General features: G+C 41.4%; 1 protein-coding gene and 2 long non-coding RNA genes across 3 annotated transcripts; all 3 read left to right on the forward strand.

Annotated features, from left to right (window-relative positions):
* Nucleotides 1-392: 392 nt before the first annotated feature.
* On the forward strand, nt 393-3,062 carry LOC133742553 (alpha-mannosidase I MNS4-like). Its single transcript, XM_062170237.1, has 4 exons — nt 393-803; nt 1,268-1,652; nt 2,362-2,448; nt 2,835-3,062. The coding sequence occupies exons 2-4, from the start codon at nt 1,566-1,568 to the stop codon at nt 3,060-3,062; spliced, it is 402 nt and encodes a 133-aa protein (XP_062026221.1). The 5' UTR covers nt 393-803; nt 1,268-1,565.
* A 4,019-nt stretch (nt 3,063-7,081) lies between these two features.
* Nucleotides 7,082-8,372, forward strand: LOC133742620 (uncharacterized). The gene is made up of 3 exons (XR_009862642.1): nt 7,082-7,245; nt 7,321-7,430; nt 8,161-8,372. It is a non-coding gene; the product is annotated as an uncharacterized LOC133742620 (long non-coding RNA).
* Nucleotides 8,373-11,329: 2,957 nt separating this feature from the next.
* Nucleotides 11,330-12,080, forward strand: LOC133743353 (uncharacterized). Its single transcript, XR_009863077.1, has 3 exons — nt 11,330-11,401; nt 11,787-11,908; nt 12,000-12,080. It is a non-coding gene; the product is annotated as an uncharacterized LOC133743353 (long non-coding RNA).
* Nucleotides 12,081-19,807: the final 7,727 nt, after the last annotated feature.

Genomic DNA, 19,807 nt, shown 5'->3' on the forward strand with positions numbered 1-19,807 from the left:
TTTTCAATATGCTGTCTCTATATGTGTTTTTCTAATATGCAAAGACTTTTGGCACATGAGGTTGCCCACATCTCACAAATTTTCAAACTAAACTACCACAATCTTAAGTACTGCTTTCACATGGAACACTACTAGAATTTTGGCCTTAGACATCACGACAATTACATCGCTGAGGAATTCACGCGATGTAAAAAAATGTCATTAACATCGATTCCTCAAATACCGATTTCTATGGATATTACTAACATCGATATTTGCTGTTGACTGATGTCTAAACTTTGATTTAAATTTTCGCGGAAAGGCTGAGCGGCCAAGTTAATTTTTTTTTAAAGAAACGCGGGGATGAAAAGTTGTTTCCCACACTTAGACATATTTGGACTAAAATTGACTTAAGACTGCCCTAATTACTATTTGACAGCCTCCTTTTCCTCCTCTTCGTTCTACGCCTCCGACCAAAACTCTCATCCTCTTGGTTCTTCGAATCCAACCAGAACTTGACGCCTCGTCCTCCTTCTTTTTCGCGTCACACTAGCTCCTCTGCTCTAAGACAGTGAACAAGATCGAAGATCGAGGCCGCCGTTTCGGAGAAACTTTGAGCTTCTGAGTCATAGGTAATTCACGAATCTGTTCAGTACATGTCTTTGAAGGATTTGTGAGTTCTGAAATCACCGATCTGAGCTTTTGTTTCTTAATTTGCTTCCAAGGATTTGTGTTTCATCTACCAAGACATTCTTCATTGAGCTGGGCAAGTTCGAAGCTTGGTGACCATGTAACTGGAGCTTTCTGGGCATTCTTTATCTCTGGTTCGCTCTTTCTCAATTCTTCTCATTGTTTGTGACTGATTTGGGAAATTTTGGGGCTTTTGTTGAGTTTTAGGTTTCGGGTTTTGCAAATTTTGGGGCTTAAACTAAACCATAAGCTTAAATTTCCAAACTTTGATGGACCCATTTCACCAAACGTAACATACATGTCCTTGAGTGGTCCGCCAATGTCAAATTTTGCTTGTTTATCAACTAAAAAGCTTCACATTATCGATGTGATTTACTTCAAGGAAGGTGCATGCTTTTGTGTTTGAGCTTCACTGATGGCTTCGATGGTAAAGTTTTAAGCTTTGAGATGAGTTTTGATGTGGGTTTGGGTTGTTTTTATTCAGCAGTTTCTGGGTTGCTTCTGATTTTGTTCTTTACCTACTGATTGTTGGAATCTGGATTATAATTGCTCTTTTAGGAAAGCTGTTTAGAATTTGTTGCTTCTAATCGATTTTCAGATACTTGGAACCTCTTGCAATTGCTTTGGACAAGTAGAAATGGTCACAACAAGCTTAAGGAAAGGTACCTGTTTCCATTTTCAGCATTATCTTTGATAGGCTTGTAGACAATGGTAGGTCTTACCAAGAGGCTACAAATCTACTCCTTTTGGATTATGCAGATGATGGATTTCGAACTCTAGCATTTGCTTATTGAAAACTTGACGCTGTCGAGTATGAAAAATGGAACTCAATATTTACTGAGACTAAGACCACAATCGGTCCTGAGAGATAAGAAGTACTAATAGATGCATCTGAAATGATTGAAAAGGATTTAATTCTATTAGGGGTTGCTGCTGTTGAAGACAAGTTACAAAAAGGGGCTGCTATCATGAAATTTCCACAGGTTGCACTATTTTCTTCCTTTTTGATGTTGGGATAGAGATCTATTTACATTTTTATGAAGAACTTATTGTCTCGATAACTGCACATCTTTCTCCTAAAGTCAGCTGCTATATCCTGGCTATTTACCTTTTCAAATTCCAAAATTTTAAGCTTGCGATGTCCGTCATGATGTAATAGATGTAGTAATTGTCTTTCTTGTCACTCTTTGCATCTCTCTCTCTCTCGCCCTCTCTTATTAATGGTTTCTGAATTGCTGTTTTAAATGTAAGATTTTGATGTTGTGTTTTGGCTTATATGCATGAATCGCATTAAACTTTTTTTAGTTTTTTTACTTGTTTATTTATTTTATTAGTATTTGGATATAGAACTAATTTCCGAAAGATATCTCATTAGTTTAGTTGAGAACATTGTGTCCAGTATTATGATCTAACTACTTCAAATCAAGGTTATACCAAGAGGCTAATTCTGAAGACCTGTAAAAGTTATTTTACATGATTTTGAACATGACAGTTGTCATTGACTGTTACATGTGAAATTATCTGGCGTAATATATGGTGGTTGATTGTTATTGTGATTATCTGTTGTTGAATTGTTTTCCTCATGGTCTTGATCTCATTGTTTATGATAGGATGGAGTTAATGTTATACATGTTACTTTGTTAGTAATGAATGACTTAGTACATCTAACTTTGAATTTTATGATTGTTGCAGAATAAGACAGTATCTGTTTTTGAGACTGCCATCCGGGTCCTCGGGGGTTTGCTATCCACACATCTTATAGCAAGTGATTATGCTATGGTAACAATTAGTTGCATTTATCATTTGTTTTAATTCCATAAATTACACTTTTATGCCATGAAATAACAGGGGACTGTGCCCTTTGGGTTAAGCTAGAGTGAGTGTGTGTGTGTGTGACAGTGTGTCACACACACACACTGTCACATTGTCACACACACACACACACGCCATAAAGAAAAAAAAAGGTTGGGTTAGTCGTAACGAAGTGTATATCTGTATATAGCATAATAGCAATGTAACCTTTCTTAATTGATGGCTGTCCAAGTGTACTAGTAGGATCTAAGGTTCTTTCTTGTTATTAGTCCGATAGACTGCAGCAGTATAAAATCATAGAATTACGTATTTTGAAGGTCAGATTGAATCATTCCTACACCCTTCTGTTACAGGGCATGAGAATTCCAACATATGACAACCAGTTGCTGAACTTAGCTGAGGATCTAGGCCGACGATTGTTACCTGCATTCGACACTCCTTTAGGTGTACTGTACTTACTAGATTACCCCTTGTTGTTTGATGTACACAAAAGTCTATGCAAGATCTTTCAGGCTGAACTCTCATTATTTAGCATTCTTTATCACTCGCAAAGTCGCAATGTTTCAGAGGATTGCTCCTAATATATGACTTTGGGTACCTGATGACATGTGTTGGTATATTCTGTTGGGAACAAGATTATGACTTATTTTAGTATTTTACTCTGGACCAATAGTAGTAAAACAAGCACAACACAATTTATGTTGAGCAGCATAAATTGATGGCTGATATGGAATTGGAGCTTAAGGAGGCATAAGTGGTTATTATTTTCTGTATTTTTTTTTAATATTTTTAATGGCTTAATATTATTATAAGTAAACAAGGTGGCATAATATTTTTTAATATTTATTTAATTTGCGCATATCCTTTGCTGCTCTGAATTATGTGGTCTAGGCTTACTTGTACTGTGACTTACGATCTGTATCTTACATTTTCAGGCCCCTTGTCACATTTAGCTTGAATGTACTGTCAGGGAGGCACCACAAAGGCGCGGATGTTTGGGTTGGAGATTTTTGAAGGGCTACCACATAAATTCATGGGAGTTGGGTATGATTATGAAAAGATATGAACATCTTTCTTGCCACTTGTTTTGTTTTTGCTTCACATATATTCTTGTCTATCTTGGTGTAGGTAATGAGCTCTGTGGTAATGGTGTTGGAGCTAGAGTTGGAGCTGAACAGTATGGAAAAGACATGATGAAGCTTAAACAACTTGTCAACCGGCCAGTTGTACAATGACTCCCACATAAAGCCTGCAATTGTAGGACCTGGAGGATTCTATGATCAAAAGTGGTTTGCCACGCTTCTTCAGGTTTCTAGTTCAGGTGTAGTCAATGTTGTCACTCAGCATCTTTACAATCTGGGTCCAGGTAAGTTTTGCATGTCAAAAATCTAATAATTGCACAGTATGTAAGTTTCAAGAGTGTGTGCATACTCACCCACAAAGTCCCTTGTGATGGATTACTTTCCGCTGTAAACTATGTTGTATTCCAACCACCTTATTGATTAATTAGAAGGATGCATCCCAATTATATAATGGCCCATACTAATTATTTTTCCTCCAGGTCATATTGAACTATTGGCTTCAGGAACCCTTCCTCTATTTTACCTAATAGTCTCCAAAGAAGATAATAAAAGGGAAATCCTCTTTATGTACTGGTAAAGAGGTCTAGATGATCAAATCTAGTCAAATTTATACTGTGGGGAATATATAACAGTTCAATATATTCATTTAACTCCACTTGTTCGGTCATTGGGTTATTTGGGTAATAAATAAAGAAATACATATTAGTATATTACCGACCTTAACTTGAGGTTGTCCTGTATCTGTCTCTCCAATTCACCGCTCCAAGAGAACAATAGTGGCTTGTATTTGTATTATATTTGGAGTTAAAACGCTTTTTAATTGCTGTTTTATGACTTTGAATGAAATATGTGATTTATTTAAGTGCATTTGTTTGTGATAGTCTTTGATGTACACTTCACTATTTACTGATTTAGCAGGTTACTGTTTTTAAGTGTTTTGTTTGCCTATAACATTTATTTGTGCTTTGTGAACAGATAGTTGGAAGCAATGGGTTCGAAGAAGAAGGAAAAGGCTGAACGAGAGAAAAAGTCAAAGAAAGTTGTGTAGTTGTTGATCGGTAAGGAGAGGAAATTTGTGGTCTGTTTTAGTATTTGGAAGTTGAAAAATGTAGAGTTGGAGAAGAATTGGGGGCCTTTACCTTTCAATTTTGCAGCGACATTATGTTTGGATTATAGGCTTATATGCAAGGAAAGTATTGGGTAGAGAGTTTGAAGTTATGAATTACTTTGTTTTGGCTGCGTAACCATACTGAACACCTATTTCTTTTCAATTTTGAGGATTATCATAATCCTTTATAATGCAGGGAATAGTGTACAGTTGCAGGTGAACTAAACTGCATATAGTTATTGTAATGGTCTGTTTTGGGCTGCCTTGATGTAGGTTGGGGTGTTTTTGCCTATTTTTGGAACTATTAACAATTCTAATGTTTGACAGAAATTAATGCAATGCCCCATATTCAATTAATTCGGAATTTCATGTTGTCGAATGTAGATTACATCAATTTTAGCAGCAATTACAAATTTTCTGGACATCATCTCATATAAAGGATATGATGTATATACACTCGTTTCAAATCAGTGTTAAACTACAAAAACAATGTCAATAAAGAGATAATACATCAGTTTCGAAATAAAACTCAATGTCTCGTTTTTCATGGATATCGACGTATTGAGTAAGAAGCGATGTTAAAAAAACTAATGGACGTCGATGTAAACTACAGGGAACGATGTCTAGTATCAATATGGACATCGATTTACAATTTGGAAAACGATGTATAGCATCAATATGGACATCGATTTACAATTTGGGAAACGATGTATAGCATCAATATGGACATCGATTTACAATTTGGGAAACGATGTTTAATATTAAAATGGACATCACTTCATAAAAGGAAACGATGTTTAGCATAATATTACACATCGTTCATACAATACTAAGGAATGTAGATTGAATCTTAAATAGTGGGATATATGGAAAATATGCGTGAACCTCACAAACAGCAGGCAAAATGAAAAGACACTAGGCCAATAACCTGAACACACGACACTTTTTACACAACGAAAAAAAAAAATTTGTTGTGTGATAAAGGAAAATGAATCATACAACACGTTTAAAAAACTTACGTCGTATAAGGCTAATAAAATTCAGAAATTTTTAGCTAGAAGGTCATTACACAACACTTACGAGAATGGTTTGTTGTGTGAATGAAAAAAAAATGAGCGGCAAATTTCCCTCCTACCTCGACTCAAATTCGGCTCCAAATTTGTACTACATTGCACAATAGTATAGTTATATATGTTGTGTGAGTATAGCTTTGCAAAATGTCATACAACAGTTTTTATTTTTGTGTTGTATGATTAAGGAATATATATTGGGAGGTTTGGATGTCTCTCCAAATGCCCTCAAAACCTACAAATTTTGATTAACGTATATGTCATGATTGCACCAAAACTGAAACTTTGATTGCACATAGCGGGAACTTTCCCTGCTTACAGTTCTTAGCTCAAATTTAATGTGTGCAGAATCAGACAACGTAGCTTCATTTATGTGTTGTCTGACTCATGAATACAAAATAAAAAGACCCAAATGCCCGAGTTTTTGACAACTTAACTAGGTTAAACTTTTGTCTTCCACTTCATTTATTTCCAACACTCGAACAAAACACCATAAAACACAATTTCTTCATCAGTCTTATTCTCTCCCCGAAACACAAGTCATCACCCAAAAAGCCATCCCTTCTCGACTTGAGATTAGTGAAGGAGGATTCTGCAAATTGAGAAGAAGGATGAGGTTCTTCAATCTATTGAAGATTAAGGTTTACAACGTCGATTTTGGAATTTGTGGGCTACTCGATCTAAGGGTTTAAGAGCTATTCGATTTGGGGTTTCACGGGCACTTGATTTGGGGATTTGTGGGCTACTCGATTTAAGGGTTTCACGGCTGCTCGATTTGGGGGTTTCACTAAGTTCTTCTCTGTTTCTCTGTGCTTTGATTCGACACAACCTAGAAGGAGAAGCAATCATAGTTCATGTTCATACTCGCTCCTTTGAGTATGGGTTTTGGGATCGGCAACCTAGACGGAGAAGCAACCGCAAACCCTTTCTATCTGTTAGGCGATGACGATAACGATGACTTAATTCAACTTGCTGCTATAGTGGTGGTTCCTGCTGCCACCCAGCCCAAGAATATTGTGTGTCTATATTCTGGCATTATAGTTATTTTATGATCCTTATATAAACTAAAGAATTGCAAGTGCCTACATCTATTTTAAATTAATCTCCCATCTTTCCAACCGTGGAATGTATTTAGATGAATTAGGAGTGGTAATGATACTTGCATATCTGCATGTTCTCTAGGAATACTTCCATTGACTATATCAGTTCCATAAAAACCTCCTCCAGGAACCGCTGGCAGCCTCTGCTCAAAACCCACGTCACCCACTGCAAGGACCGGGTATGTGTCACCACTGTAGCATCTATGTTTCACTAAAGTCAACTGCATGCTGGTCTTTGTATGTGTCTAATGAATGGGAAATGTGGGAGATCATGTCTGATTTAGATGCATGTTTGTTTGCTTTATTAAGTTGTTCATGATGAGGATTTTGATTTACTTATTTTGTTTCCATTACAGTTCCAAACGTTGCGCTCAATGTTACAAGCCAACCCACAAATTTTACAGGTATGCATATGAATTGCATCTTTTCACATTAGTAAATGCGATGGTTTCTTTTTAAGCATTCTGCTTTTGTTACAGCCCATGCTGCAGGAACTTGGAAAGCAAAACCCACAGCTTTTAAGATTAATTCAGGAGCACCATGCCGAGTTCCTTCAGTTAATAAATGAACCTCTTGAGGGTTCTGAAGGGTGAGCATTTATACATGCGAATTTCTTAAACCATAGTCATCAAAATGCCTAATTAATCCTCAAAAAGCTTAGCAGACCTGAAAAAGAAAATGTGTATTTGGTTTGCTATATTGACTTCAGTTACCACTGTTTTTAAGGACCATTCCATATGATGAATTGGTTAGCTGTTCTATAGTGAGGCAGGCTTCTTGAGTTTTCTGGTCGCTAATCTGTGTTATATGGGCGTGGATTCCTTATCCATCTCTCTCTCTCTCTCTCTCTCTCTCTCTCTCTATATATATATATATAGATATATATCTGTGAATAATTATTCTACTTTACTACATTTGTTTCATATACTTTGCATGATTTATGACATTAGCTTATGCTATTAGGAGCACCTGAATTTAATTTTTTGCATGTTTTGCTGCTGAAAAGTGTGCATTGGGATTGGACATTCACCATTTTCAACTCTGCCATTGACTAAAGCAAAGTTTTATTTTTGTAAATTTGCATTTGTTTTACATACTTTCTGTTAATTTTTAACATGTATACATAATCATTGTACTAGTTATGTAAAGGATAAAGTTGATTCTGGCTATCTGGTTTTTGATCATTGAGATAACTTGATGAACATGTGTGTGTCATTGTACTAAGTTCTACTTTGTCCAGGACTACAAACAATTTCATGAGACAACTAAGCATGCTCTTTAGAAGTTTAAATCTTGTGCTTTTGTTCTATTCTGTTCAGGACCAAAAGGGAGAAAGGGAGCAGGGGTAGAAGCTTGGTATTTTCATATCTGGAATGAGGGGGCTAAGTTTGTCGTCAATACATATATCTAGGAGCTATTAGAATTATTTTTTTGTCTTAATGTATGGATGATTGGGAAATACATCCTTTGTAGACACATGTGATTCTTTAATGTATGAATCGGAGTACTTCAATTGATGAATTGGATTCAAATTTCTTTTCAATATTGATCAGTACCATTATTTAGGTAATCATGGAGCATTAATTTTGCCCAATTCTGATCACACAATGATCAGGTAACAATCATACCACACTAGTACTCTACAAGCTGTTGTGTGAGGAGTAATGAAATAACAGAATAATTCTAACTCATGTTGTCTGACAAGCAATCAAACGACAGACCAGACAAGAACTCAGTTGTCCTAATCTAAATCATACAACAGAAAAATTAAAAAAAAAAACGTTGTCTGATAATGTTTTCCAACAACATCTTGAAACAAGTTTCGTTGTCTGATGCATGCACCAACCATGCACAGCATGGCTGCGTGACAGCTCTGCCTACCATCTGCCGAGGGAAGGCACAACGCTGATAACAAGAGTATGTCGACTGTTTTTATATCATACAACGGTGCATCACCGTTGTGCTATTTTTCATCACACAACGCGCCGATACACAACGGTGGCTGTCCATATCCCACAACGAAAAATATCGGTCGTCTGTTTCATTTTTTGGCCTAGTGAGAATTCGATGTCTGACACCATATAAAACATCGTTTCTAATATGAGTAACGATGTTAAAATGAATACTTCTGCTATTGGACCTATACTTCATTAAGCATTAAATGCCAAAATATGAAGGTTTAACAATATCTAAACACACTAATATGTCATCATAATAACGGTTTTACATCGGTTTCATAAGCTTATTCGATGTCTATTGTTGAACTGGACATCGGTTTTTGACCGATGTCTTTTTGTTCGTGATCTTTAACATCACCCACTAAGACATCGGATGGTTTTTTTTTTAACATCGGTTTCTGGCCGATGTCTAAGGCAAAAATTCTAGTAGTGGAAGCCACGTCCTATCTTCACCCTTGCACAGTTTACTGACACGTCTTGCAATTACTCGGAAATATGCATGTGCAATATCAGTTAATGTGATTTGAACGAGTTCATATAATAAGCATGATAAGTCTCTATCTTATACAAACTAGTTGCTACCACATATTACAACATATATGAGAAACGTTGTGACAGCTTCTCTCTTATGCATGTACAAGCCCATCGTGATAGCTAAACAACTGTAGCATATATATTAGCATGCACAAGCATACATAGACACTTGTTCAATGTTAATCTCACATGCTCATAGTCATCTTATCACTATCACCATTCTTCTTTAAGTCAAAGCTACAACATGTTTCGAGGGCCTGCGACCAATATATTCTCTCTGCCTATACTTGTTACAAAGCTGCATTTTGGCTCATAATTGATATCATACTCAGATGGGCATATAAGTCAAGCATAACCCCTAGCATGATCACACCAATCTCATCTCTTCTCTGCCCATGCTGCTTTACTCCGCTTCATGATTGATATCAAATATCATAATTACCAAAGTCTGCATATCATGAAGCATTGCTAGCATCCATGAGTACTCTTTGTTTATTCATTGATAGTTTGATACAATGTCATCAAGTGGCCTGATTCGCTAGCTGCCAGTTTTTTAAGGCACATTATTTCCATACAAACACATTCTATATGTGCAAATATATTTGCTTCACCTACCACATAAGCTGCATATATAAACAATCTGTGTGATATTGACAATTTTACAAGCTTATATATATTAAATCATCCAATTTGTTTCAAGGAACTCCCACTACCTTTTTTGAGCATTGCCACTGCTACAAAAATTGAAACACACCACTCATCACACAACAAAACTTAAATTTGCTGTTGTGTATTAACACAAACTCTATCATACAACGGTACAAATATGTTTCTACTGTGTGAATGTAAGCAAATTGAAAAAAAATTTTTAGGAAGATATTGCACAACTAAGTTAAGTAGTTTCCATTGTGTGAATGTGAGGCCTAGATGGAGGGAAACAAGCACATAATTCCCTCCTAGAAGGAGCTTAATTCAAACTATCCACACAACAGTTTTTTTGATATCTGTTGTATAAGAAATGTTGTATGAACTTTGAGAAATCCTCTAGGTACACCTAGTGCAAGATGCACAAATTTGTACAACAGATTGTCATACTTTTGTTGTCTGAGCATGGAAGCAACTCGATCAGCAAGTTGCATAGCGCGGCAAAGTTTCAATTTGATGAAACCTATATAGGCAGAGGCGGCAAATTTTCCCTCCCAACCTGCTTTTTCATCATACTCTCACACAACGGTCATTTTCATCTGTTGTGGGAGAAACTTGAGACAAATTGAAGTCTCCCACCAAACAATTTAATTGAAGCCCGACAACCACTCTTATTCCTTTACTTTCCCCCAATTACTCCCACCAAGCCTAACAATCTCTAGACCTAGCCACATCTCGACCTAATTGTAGAGAAAAAGAAAACAAAAGCTCTCGACCCTCTCAACCTTCTCCCTCTCAGTCCTCTCTCAGTTCTTGAACCCTCTAGGTCCTCTCTCTTTCTCTCTCTCTCTCTCTCTCTCTCTGACCTTGGCGCCGATGGAGGTCGCGGTGTTCGTGCTGAGCTGGTGGGAAGACTTCAATGAGTTGACTCAGTGGCAAGACAACATCTTCTACGCTCTCTGCACAGTCGACGCTCCATGATTCCTCTGTCACTCTGGTCTTTCTCTATGTCCTCGATGTATGATTCGATTTCGTGCTTGATTTTCTATGGATTTGAGTAGAGGTTTGGGATCGATGAAATTGATGAATAGAAGTTATATCATTGTGTAGTGCAAATTCGATTACCCAAATCCTCTACTCCGATTTACTCTTATCCTTGAAACCCTAATTGACCGGTTGTTCTTACTCTCCAGCGAGAAATAAGGTTCGAATTGGGGCTCGCTTTTCACTTCTCCAAACCCACCTCCAAGTCCGTCTACCCAATTGATAATCGATAATCGAAGCTCCACTTTGCGTTACCTTCAATTTCTTCTTCATCGATTCTCATCATTACTCTCTCTCTTTCTCTCTCTCTCTCTCTCTATCTCTCTCGGCTCTGTCTACTCCGGAATCTTCCACACTGCTTCTGTGGAAAATGAATACGGTGTGTTTTGTTTGAGCTCTTTAGTGGGTTCAATGTGTTTTGGAGAATGGTGTGGAATTGTTGCTGGGTTTTTGGTTTTCTGTGGAACTATATCTGGGTTTTCATTTTCTTGAAGGGTTATGGTGATCCTGTTGTTTGGGATCAGATAGTGTCTAATCTGGGTTTAGTTATTGTGTTTGTTCTTCTTTCTAGGTTTTCTAAAGAGTTAGTGATCCATTGTGTTGAACTAATGGAGAATTTGCATTAATAAGAAGATAAAAACTTTGCAGTTGGAAAACTAGAAAATTGGATCTTTAGGTGTAATTACTGGGGTGCTTTGTGTGTGTGTGTTGTAGACAAATTTATGAAGAGTGAGAATCTTAATTGTGGGCTTTTGGTTTGGTAGGCATTGTTTTGATGAAAGCAAGGATGACTAAAAAGGGAAAATCTGATGCGAATGTAGCAAATGGGGAGTTGATAGATACTCTTGTGATTCTTTCTAGTGACCTTGTCCAAGTTGTTACAAAGGTATGCAATTCATGGCATTCCTTCAATCTGCTTCTCACATTGAACAATAGTGCGTGATGTAAATGTTGCTCTTTATATATAAATCATTCAGGGAGTTTTACTTCCAGCTGATGGTGTTGCTGGAAATATGTCTGGTGACAGAACTGAAGCTGTTACGGGTATTGCTTCTTCTTGTTTGAGCCCAAAAGTAATTTTGGCAAGATCCATTAGTGGATTTAGCGTAGCAGGCCGATACCTGCGGCCCAAAAAATAAGTCTACTTAGGATTGGGTTACAGCTTCACTCATTCCGAAATCCATAAGGAAAACGAGCCCTTATTGGAGTCAGGTAGCGGAGATTGAATAGGAAACTTCAATCAATAATCCTTCTATGGCAAGGAACAGTAGGTATAAATACCAGGTTTCAAGGACGAATCAAAGGACAACTCTCAAATCAACTAATCTCTACGATTACTCAAGCCTCCCCGGAGCAAACCTTTAACCTAGTTGAAACCCGGCGACCGTACTTCTAGTCCCAGTCTCCCCTGGAGCCGACTGTTAGTGCTACTGCCACCGATACTACCAGCGAAGCAAGGGTAACGCCCTCGCAACCCAGCGAAGCTCAAGTCACGCTTTAGCAAACCCGTGCTTTCTCAGAACTTCCCAGTGATTGCTCTGTTCAACCTACAACGTTGAGTATCGATTCAGTGACGCGAAGAGATCACAACCAAAGCCCTTATCCATAAGGCAAGAAGTCCTTTCTCGGAAGGCATAGAGAAGAACCTTGTGACGAGGTTGGTGCTCTCCTCGTCCACAACGCTTGAAGAAGAAGTCAGGTCAAGGGACTCCCCCGACGACTGGACCCCACGGTGCTGGTACGCCTGCGCACACGTTCAAAAGAGACAGTTTGTACCGCACTGGTTTTCGTGTCAAACATTTTGGCACGGCCAGTGGGACCTACATAGTATCTCTTCGCGAAAGTAACCATTGGGAAATCAAGCGAAAACCCTTACCAAAACGTTTACGCTAACTGCCCGAAACACAAGACCTCCAGTTACAGGCCGCATACTCGAGCAGACTGTCGTGGTCTTTCGGAGGAATAGATAATTCAAGAATTTTCTCTCAATCCATCATCGCCCGCGATGTCGACAGAGCAGGGAGGAAATCAGCCACCCATCATTGAGGGTGAGAAGTCGGCGCAAAAGTCGACGAATGAGATAGTCAAGGCCCCTGCGACTACCGAAACTACTTCCATTGGTGATACCATTGAAGTTGACGAGTTCGAGCCACTCGTCATTCCACCAGATGCTAGCCTGGACGAGAGGCTTCGCATCCTTACAGAGCATAGCGAAAATTATGGGAAGCATATGGCAGCTTCGATCGAGAAAACGGCACGACAAATTCGTGCGTTGGATCAGCGTTTGATCCGGATTGCCGAAGAGGGTAAAACAAATGCACAAAGTTTCGCCACAACGGCTATAATGCACGCGGACAGCGTTGCTGCGACAAATCGTGCTCAGTACCAAGAGCTCTTGGGTGCTGTTAACACAGCTAATACCCAGAGCAAGGAAACCACGGCATCGATCGCGGCCATGCGGAAAGACGGATCAAACCTCGCGATCGAAGTGGCCATGCAGAGGGCCGAGTTGAATCAGACTAGAGAGGTTCTGAATAAGGCTTTGGGTGACCCCAATGCTATCCTTGGGTCGCTTGGCCAACCTTCGGGGACTGGCAAATATATACCTCCTAATGCTCGTGAAAAGGGTAGCAGCAGCACGGCTACACCTTCTGTAACGACTACTGCTGCGGCAGTCAAGAGTAAGGAGAGAGCCCTGGTAATCGGCGGTAGAAAAGAAAAGACCACTCAGGGCGGACAAACTACCTTCTCTGTTGGACAGAAAAATCAAACCTCAAAGGCCAACGAGCGTATCTCGTCCGATTCTGCCGCATTTGTGCAATATGACAGTGATGGGGTAGAAAATATATATGAAGAGCTGACAGGAGACTACTATGGCATTGATCTGGCTGGCAATTCGATCAAGATAACAGCTCTGGTCAAAGAGGCAGCCGTGCCAGCAATGACTCTTCAGCAGTCTGCGAATCCCCGGACTATTCGTCTAGGGGAGCGAACAACGAATACTATCCAAGCCATACCATTGCAGGTTGCTCGCCAGAATGTGGCGATACCTCCTCCTCCTGGTCCTGAGTTTGTGAGGTGTGAAGAGGTTGAGAAGATGATCAGATTGGCTAACCCTAGGGCCCAAATGGATGGGGTCTATGAGGGACCTTTCTCGCCGCATATAATGTTCGCGCCTTTTCCTAGGGCCTGTCCGGTAACGTTTTTAAAAATGATTTTTCAAAAACCGATTTTGAAAATGAAAACGAGAAAACAAGATTGGATTTTTGAGATCCGAAAATGTGTCCGGTAGTTTATTCCGAAAACAATTTTCAAAAACGAGTCCGGTACTACCGTATGAAAATACAAAAAACAATGAAAATGTATACATATATCTCCGTTTTTTCTAAAATATGAGAATGAAAAGGTGAAAACGTCTATTTGTTGTTTTCCTGTTTTACGAGTAAAATAATAAATCATTTTCAATTTTTATTTTCTGTATTTTTGAAAACAGACCAACGAACGCATTTTCAAGCCATTTTCATTTTATAAAATGAAAAAGATGACTTGAAAACGTTACCGAACGCCACCTTATATTTTCTACTTTTTCAGGAGAAGACACTGAAAATGCTGCCACTCATCTGGCCAGGTTCCGAGTGCAATGCGGCCAGTATCAGAATGATGACGTCCTCGTCCTCAAGTGCAGGATATTTGGCACTTCTCTTTCCGAGGCTGCCTTTAGATGGTTTTCTAAGCTCTGCCCAGGAACAGTAGCAGATTGGCCTGCAATGGAAAAGCTCTTCCGAGAAACTTTTGGAGCTCTAGAACCTGAAGTCGACTTGGCTTCTCTTACTCAGATGTCCCAACAACCCACCGAATCTGCGGTTGCCTATCTTCAACGCTTTCAGATCCAGAAAGCCAAACTGAGTATGATCCTGCCTGAAAAAGAATTAGTCAAGCTAGCGATCAAGGGTTTGGAGCCACGCCAGCGAAAGAAGCAACATGGCAGCATGATCCAGTTAATGGGAGAACTGATCACAGAGGTGGGTAGCTTTGAGCATCTCCTAAGGGAGACTGATGCTAGGAAAAATGCGTCCAAAGGAACATATGTGCCAGGGAAACACCGCACAGTGGCAGCCCTTGGATACCTACAGCCCACCTATGATCCTTACTACCGCCATCAAGGGGAAGTGGTCTTCCAGGGCGAGGATGAAACTGAAGAAGAGGAGAATGACGTCTCCGCGTTAGAGTTGACAGGTAGGAAGAACTCCGCCCTCAAGCAGTTAAAGATATCTAAGGAACCTGTCAAACTCAAGTCTGCGGCTTTCACCAAACCTGAGTTCGCGACATATACATATGATGCCAATAAGGCACATGAGATTTTAGATGAGATGATCGCCGCGAAGATGGTGAAGACAGACTTTGGCCCTTTTCCTCTACCGGATCAGCTGAAAGGAAAGAAATATTGCAAATTCCACAACTTGTGGAACCATAATACAGCTGATTGTGTGAAGCTAAAGGACCAAATTCAGGTATGGCTCAATAATGGTAGCTTGCAGGTAGAGCCTTCGGCGACCGCGACAACACTTGTAGACCTGAACCCTTTCCCGGACACCGGCGTCGGTATGGTTGATGTGAACTGGCCCAAGAGGAACCAGAGGAAACCAACCCTGGATTTGACTACAAAGGGGAAGGAAGAGAGGGATGAAGAGGAGGAAACCCCTATAAAGAAGAAAGCTAAGCCCATCAGCGAGGCCTCACCAGTGGTCCTTTGCTCGCGATGCAAAGAAGAATGCGGCATCCAAGTGTCGCACGCAGAAGTCGAGCAGAGATTTCGTTTTGGTTCCCTCCCGCCAATCAAATGGGCTTCACCATCACGAAATTATCAGCCTTCTAGCCCAAAGGCGAGAGATGAGGTAAAGTCACCACCATCCCCAAAAGATTCCAACTTGTTCAAGAAATTGAAAGCGGCCGCGGCCGATCAGAAACAAGAAGGAAGGGCTTGGAATGAGCACAAAGATGTCGTGACCAAACCTTACATTCCGCCTGCTTCAACGCACACCATCAAGGAAGGCAAATGGTACACCAGAGAGAAGGGGAAAGCGGTGGAACTCAGCCCTTCCAAGAAAAGGAAATTGCAGCGCAGGTTCGGAGAAGCCAAGCGCGCTTTAGAAGCTCTAGATCAAGGCTTGATCAAGCCGTCGCAACTGGTTAAATCTCCTGAGCAATATCAGAAGGAGATGGAGGCATTAGCTGCGAAGCCATTGGTGGCTCCTCGCAGCTTTCAAAAGCAGGCGCGCTCAGAATCAGGGGCCTCTAAGCCTAGTGTTTTTTGCAGGATCACGACAGAAAGGACACCTCCGCCAGCTAGGAAAGACAAATCGCCAACTAGGCGGCCACATGTCAGGCACAGGTTGTTTAGAGAGGAACCAGAAGCCAAACCCTCAGTTTTTGAGAGACTGGGGGGCAAGGGCAGCACTGCAGAAGCTTTACAGTGGAAACCTAAAAAAGTCCAAAGTCTGGTGGTTGCGCCCCCAAAGGAGATACAAGTAGGGGAACAACGGTCAGACTCGCCAGTGCAGTCGGCCGTGCTGCAGGAACAAAAACAGTGTGAGGTAAAAGGCCTTACAGAAGAATCATTGGTAGACCGGCTGGCAAAGCAGTTCAACACTGACATCCCGGTTGGAGAGCCCAAGCTCAACCTGGAGGACGACATAGACGAAACTGAAACGGTTGATACTTCCTGCAACATGGTCTATGTACTTCCCGCGAGATATGTTTTGCCAATTGCCGCGCAGGAGTGTGTGGAGAATGAAGAAGGTACCGATCAGCCTCTGCAGATCACGTCGGCTGCAACAACACCTATAGCAGAGGCAGTGGTTCTTGAAACTGAAGATGCTGATGGTAAAGGTTTCTTTATGAGCTTCACAAGACCAACACCCGCGATGGTTCAGCACATGCGACCTTTATATATAACGGTGGAATTTGCTGGCACTAAGGTCAGTAAGGTTATGGTTGACACAGGGGCCGCTGTCAATGTTATCACTACAAGAACCATGCATTTACTTGGGATCAAGAAAGAAAAGATCCAGTCTACATCCCTCACGTTGAAGAACTTCGCGGGGATAGTCACAAAGACTTTGAGCTTATTGTTTCTACGTATCAAGGTAGGACCAGCAGAAGGAGTCTATGCTTTCTTCGTGACAGATTGTTACGCGGCCTATAGCGCCATCCTAGGGCGCGACTGGATTCACCGGAGCTATTGTGTTCCTTCAACTCTCCACCAGGAACTGGTGATGTGGAATAGGGTAACAGATCAAGCTGAGGTGATCAAAGCGGATCCTCGTCCATTTCCAGTGTTCGCGAACTATGTAGATGCCAGGTACTACTTGGAGCCAATCACTCCATTGCAGGTCAGTGGCATCGATGATAAAGGCCGCCCCACAGGGGTGACGGCCTCTGAATTGGCACAGTGGGGGCTTACGCTCGCAAAGGAAGGCTTGGAAAGGCCTAGCCACGCTGTGCCTAAACCCTTTAACGATTAATGAATTACGACCTTCCAGAGGAAGGGATAGAGGCCTTCCACTCGCTGTACGAAAGACTATCCTCGTACCTGGTGGAAAAAGAGGCCTTTGATCGTGTCGCAACCTTGGAAATTGTCAACGAGGAGTTCTCTGACCAAGAACAAGAAGACGAAGAAGAGATTCAGCTGGCTCCAGCAGCGCTGGATGACACCCCCCCAAAGGTCAGCGACCCTACCGAGAAAGTCAATCTTGGAACAGCAAATGAGCCTATGGAAGTGGCCATCAGCGCTTACTTAGAGCCTAGTGAGAAACAGAGGCTTATTGACTTATTACTGGAATTCAAAGACTGCTTCGCGGAGAAATATGAAGACATGCCCGGCCTGTCACCGGACTTGGTTTGCCATCAACTACCAACACTCCCTGACAAGAGGCTTGTGAAGCAAGAGCCGCGGAGGATGAACTCCGAGACCCAAGTTTTGGTCAAAGAGGAAGTTGAAAAGATGCACAAGTCAGGCATCATTAGGGTGGCCAAATACAATCAGTGGCTGTCCAATATCGTGCCAGTTCGTAAGAAGAATGGTAAGATGAGAGTCTGCGTGGACTACAGAGACCTTAATGTCGCTACGCCTAAAGACGTCTATCCCATGCCGGTCGCGGATATGTTGGTAGATGCAGTAGCAGGGCATGAATTGGTATCCTTCATGGACGAAACTGCAGGGTATCACCAGATCCAGGTTGCGGAGGAAGACAGACACAAAACCGCATTCCGTTGTCCAGGGTTCGCGGGCGTTTTTGAATACGTGGTTATGCCTTTTGGACTGAAGAATGCTGGGGCAACGTATCAGAGAGCCATGAACCTGATTTTCCACGACATCTTGGGGAAGATTTTAGAGGTTTACATTGATGACGTGGTCGTCAAATCCAAGCAGCGCGGGGATCACATCACGGATCTCAGGAAAGTCTTCGAGAGAATGCGGCTGCACAAGCTCAAGATGAATCCCGCCAAGTGCGTTTTCGGAGTTCAAGCAGGGGATTTTCTGGGCTTCATCGTCCATCAAAGGGGTATTGAGGTCCCTGAGGATAAGGCAAGCGCCGTCATCAACGCATCTTCCCCACGAACAAAGAAAGAGCTACAACGATTGCTGGGTAAGATCAACTTCCTAAGACGTTTCATATCTAACTCTGCAGGTAAAATCCAACCTTTTTCCCCACTACTGAAACTACAAGGACAGAATGAGTTTGTGTGGGAACCTAAACACCAAGAGGCTTTTGACAAAATTAAGGCCTATCTGGCAAGCCCGCCAGTACTCGTTCCACCTAGAGTTGGATTTCCATTAAAGCTGTATATTTCAGCAGCTGAGGCTTCCATTGGCAGCCTACTCGCCCAGGATGATGAGGAAGGTGTCGAGCATGCCATTTTTTACCTCAGTAGGACACTGACGGATTGCGAAACCAGGTGTACCTACATGTACATTTGCAAGCATAATTAGCTATAATGAGCTACGCTCATTGTACCGCCAGAAGTACCAACTCCCACCAAAGCAATGTCCTACGGATAGACAGCCAGGCGGGCTTCCGTCTGAGCACAGGATCGCCCCCAGATCACCGCCGACGCGCCGCCACGCGCTGCGCCAAGACAGCGTCAGAAGCTACTGAAACTGAGAACTGAAGCATCAGTCCCACATCGAAAACAGAGAGAAGATCAGACCTCCCCTCACCTATAAAGAGGTCCTCTCCTCTTTCTTCATTAATTACGCATTCAATACTTATTCGACTATGCTTTCTATATGTTTTGACTGACTTAGGCATCGGAGAAGTGAAGACCGCCCAGCGCGGTCTCCCTCTGACGCCCTATCCTCCGTCTGACAGCTAGAGAAGATCATCAAGTCAACCGAGTAGCGGTCCGCCCACCGAACTCGCATCATACCAAGGTTCGGTTGCCGCCGGACTTCAGCTACCGCCAGACTTCAGAACATCAACACCAGGTATACTCTCCCATACGGAAATTGTGTCTTACATTGTACTTTTCAGCATGCAAGTTGCGACACTACATGTTATCCTTTACCACTTGCATTATCGCTCAAACCGACCTGGTTAAGTACATGCTGTCACGGCCTATTCTGAGAGGTTGTATTGGCAAGTGGGTACTGGTCTTATTCGAATTCTCGCTACAATACGTTCCACAGAAAGCAGTGAAGGGACAAGCCATCGCAGACTTTCTAGCACATCACCCTATATTGGATGTCCCCACAGTGAAAGAGTTAGAGATAGCGACCGCAGAC

The sequence above is a fragment of the Rosa rugosa genome, chromosome 4 (genome assembly GCF_958449725.1).
Source record: "Rosa rugosa chromosome 4, drRosRugo1.1, whole genome shotgun sequence".
Lineage (NCBI taxonomy): Eukaryota > Viridiplantae > Streptophyta > Magnoliopsida > Rosales > Rosaceae > Rosa > Rosa rugosa.

Coding starts and splice junctions, on each gene's coding strand:
- LOC133742553 (XM_062170237.1), top strand. CDS start 1,566: ATGATTGAAAAGGATTTAATTCTATTAGGGGTTGCTGCTGTTGAAGAC. Junction 1,653..2,361: donor CTATCATGAAATTTCCACAG/GTTGCACTATTT, acceptor TGATTGTTGCAG/AATAAGACAGTATCTGTTTT. Junction 2,449..2,834: donor TAGCAAGTGATTATGCTATG/GTAACAATTAGT, acceptor CTTCTGTTACAG/GGCATGAGAATTCCAACATA.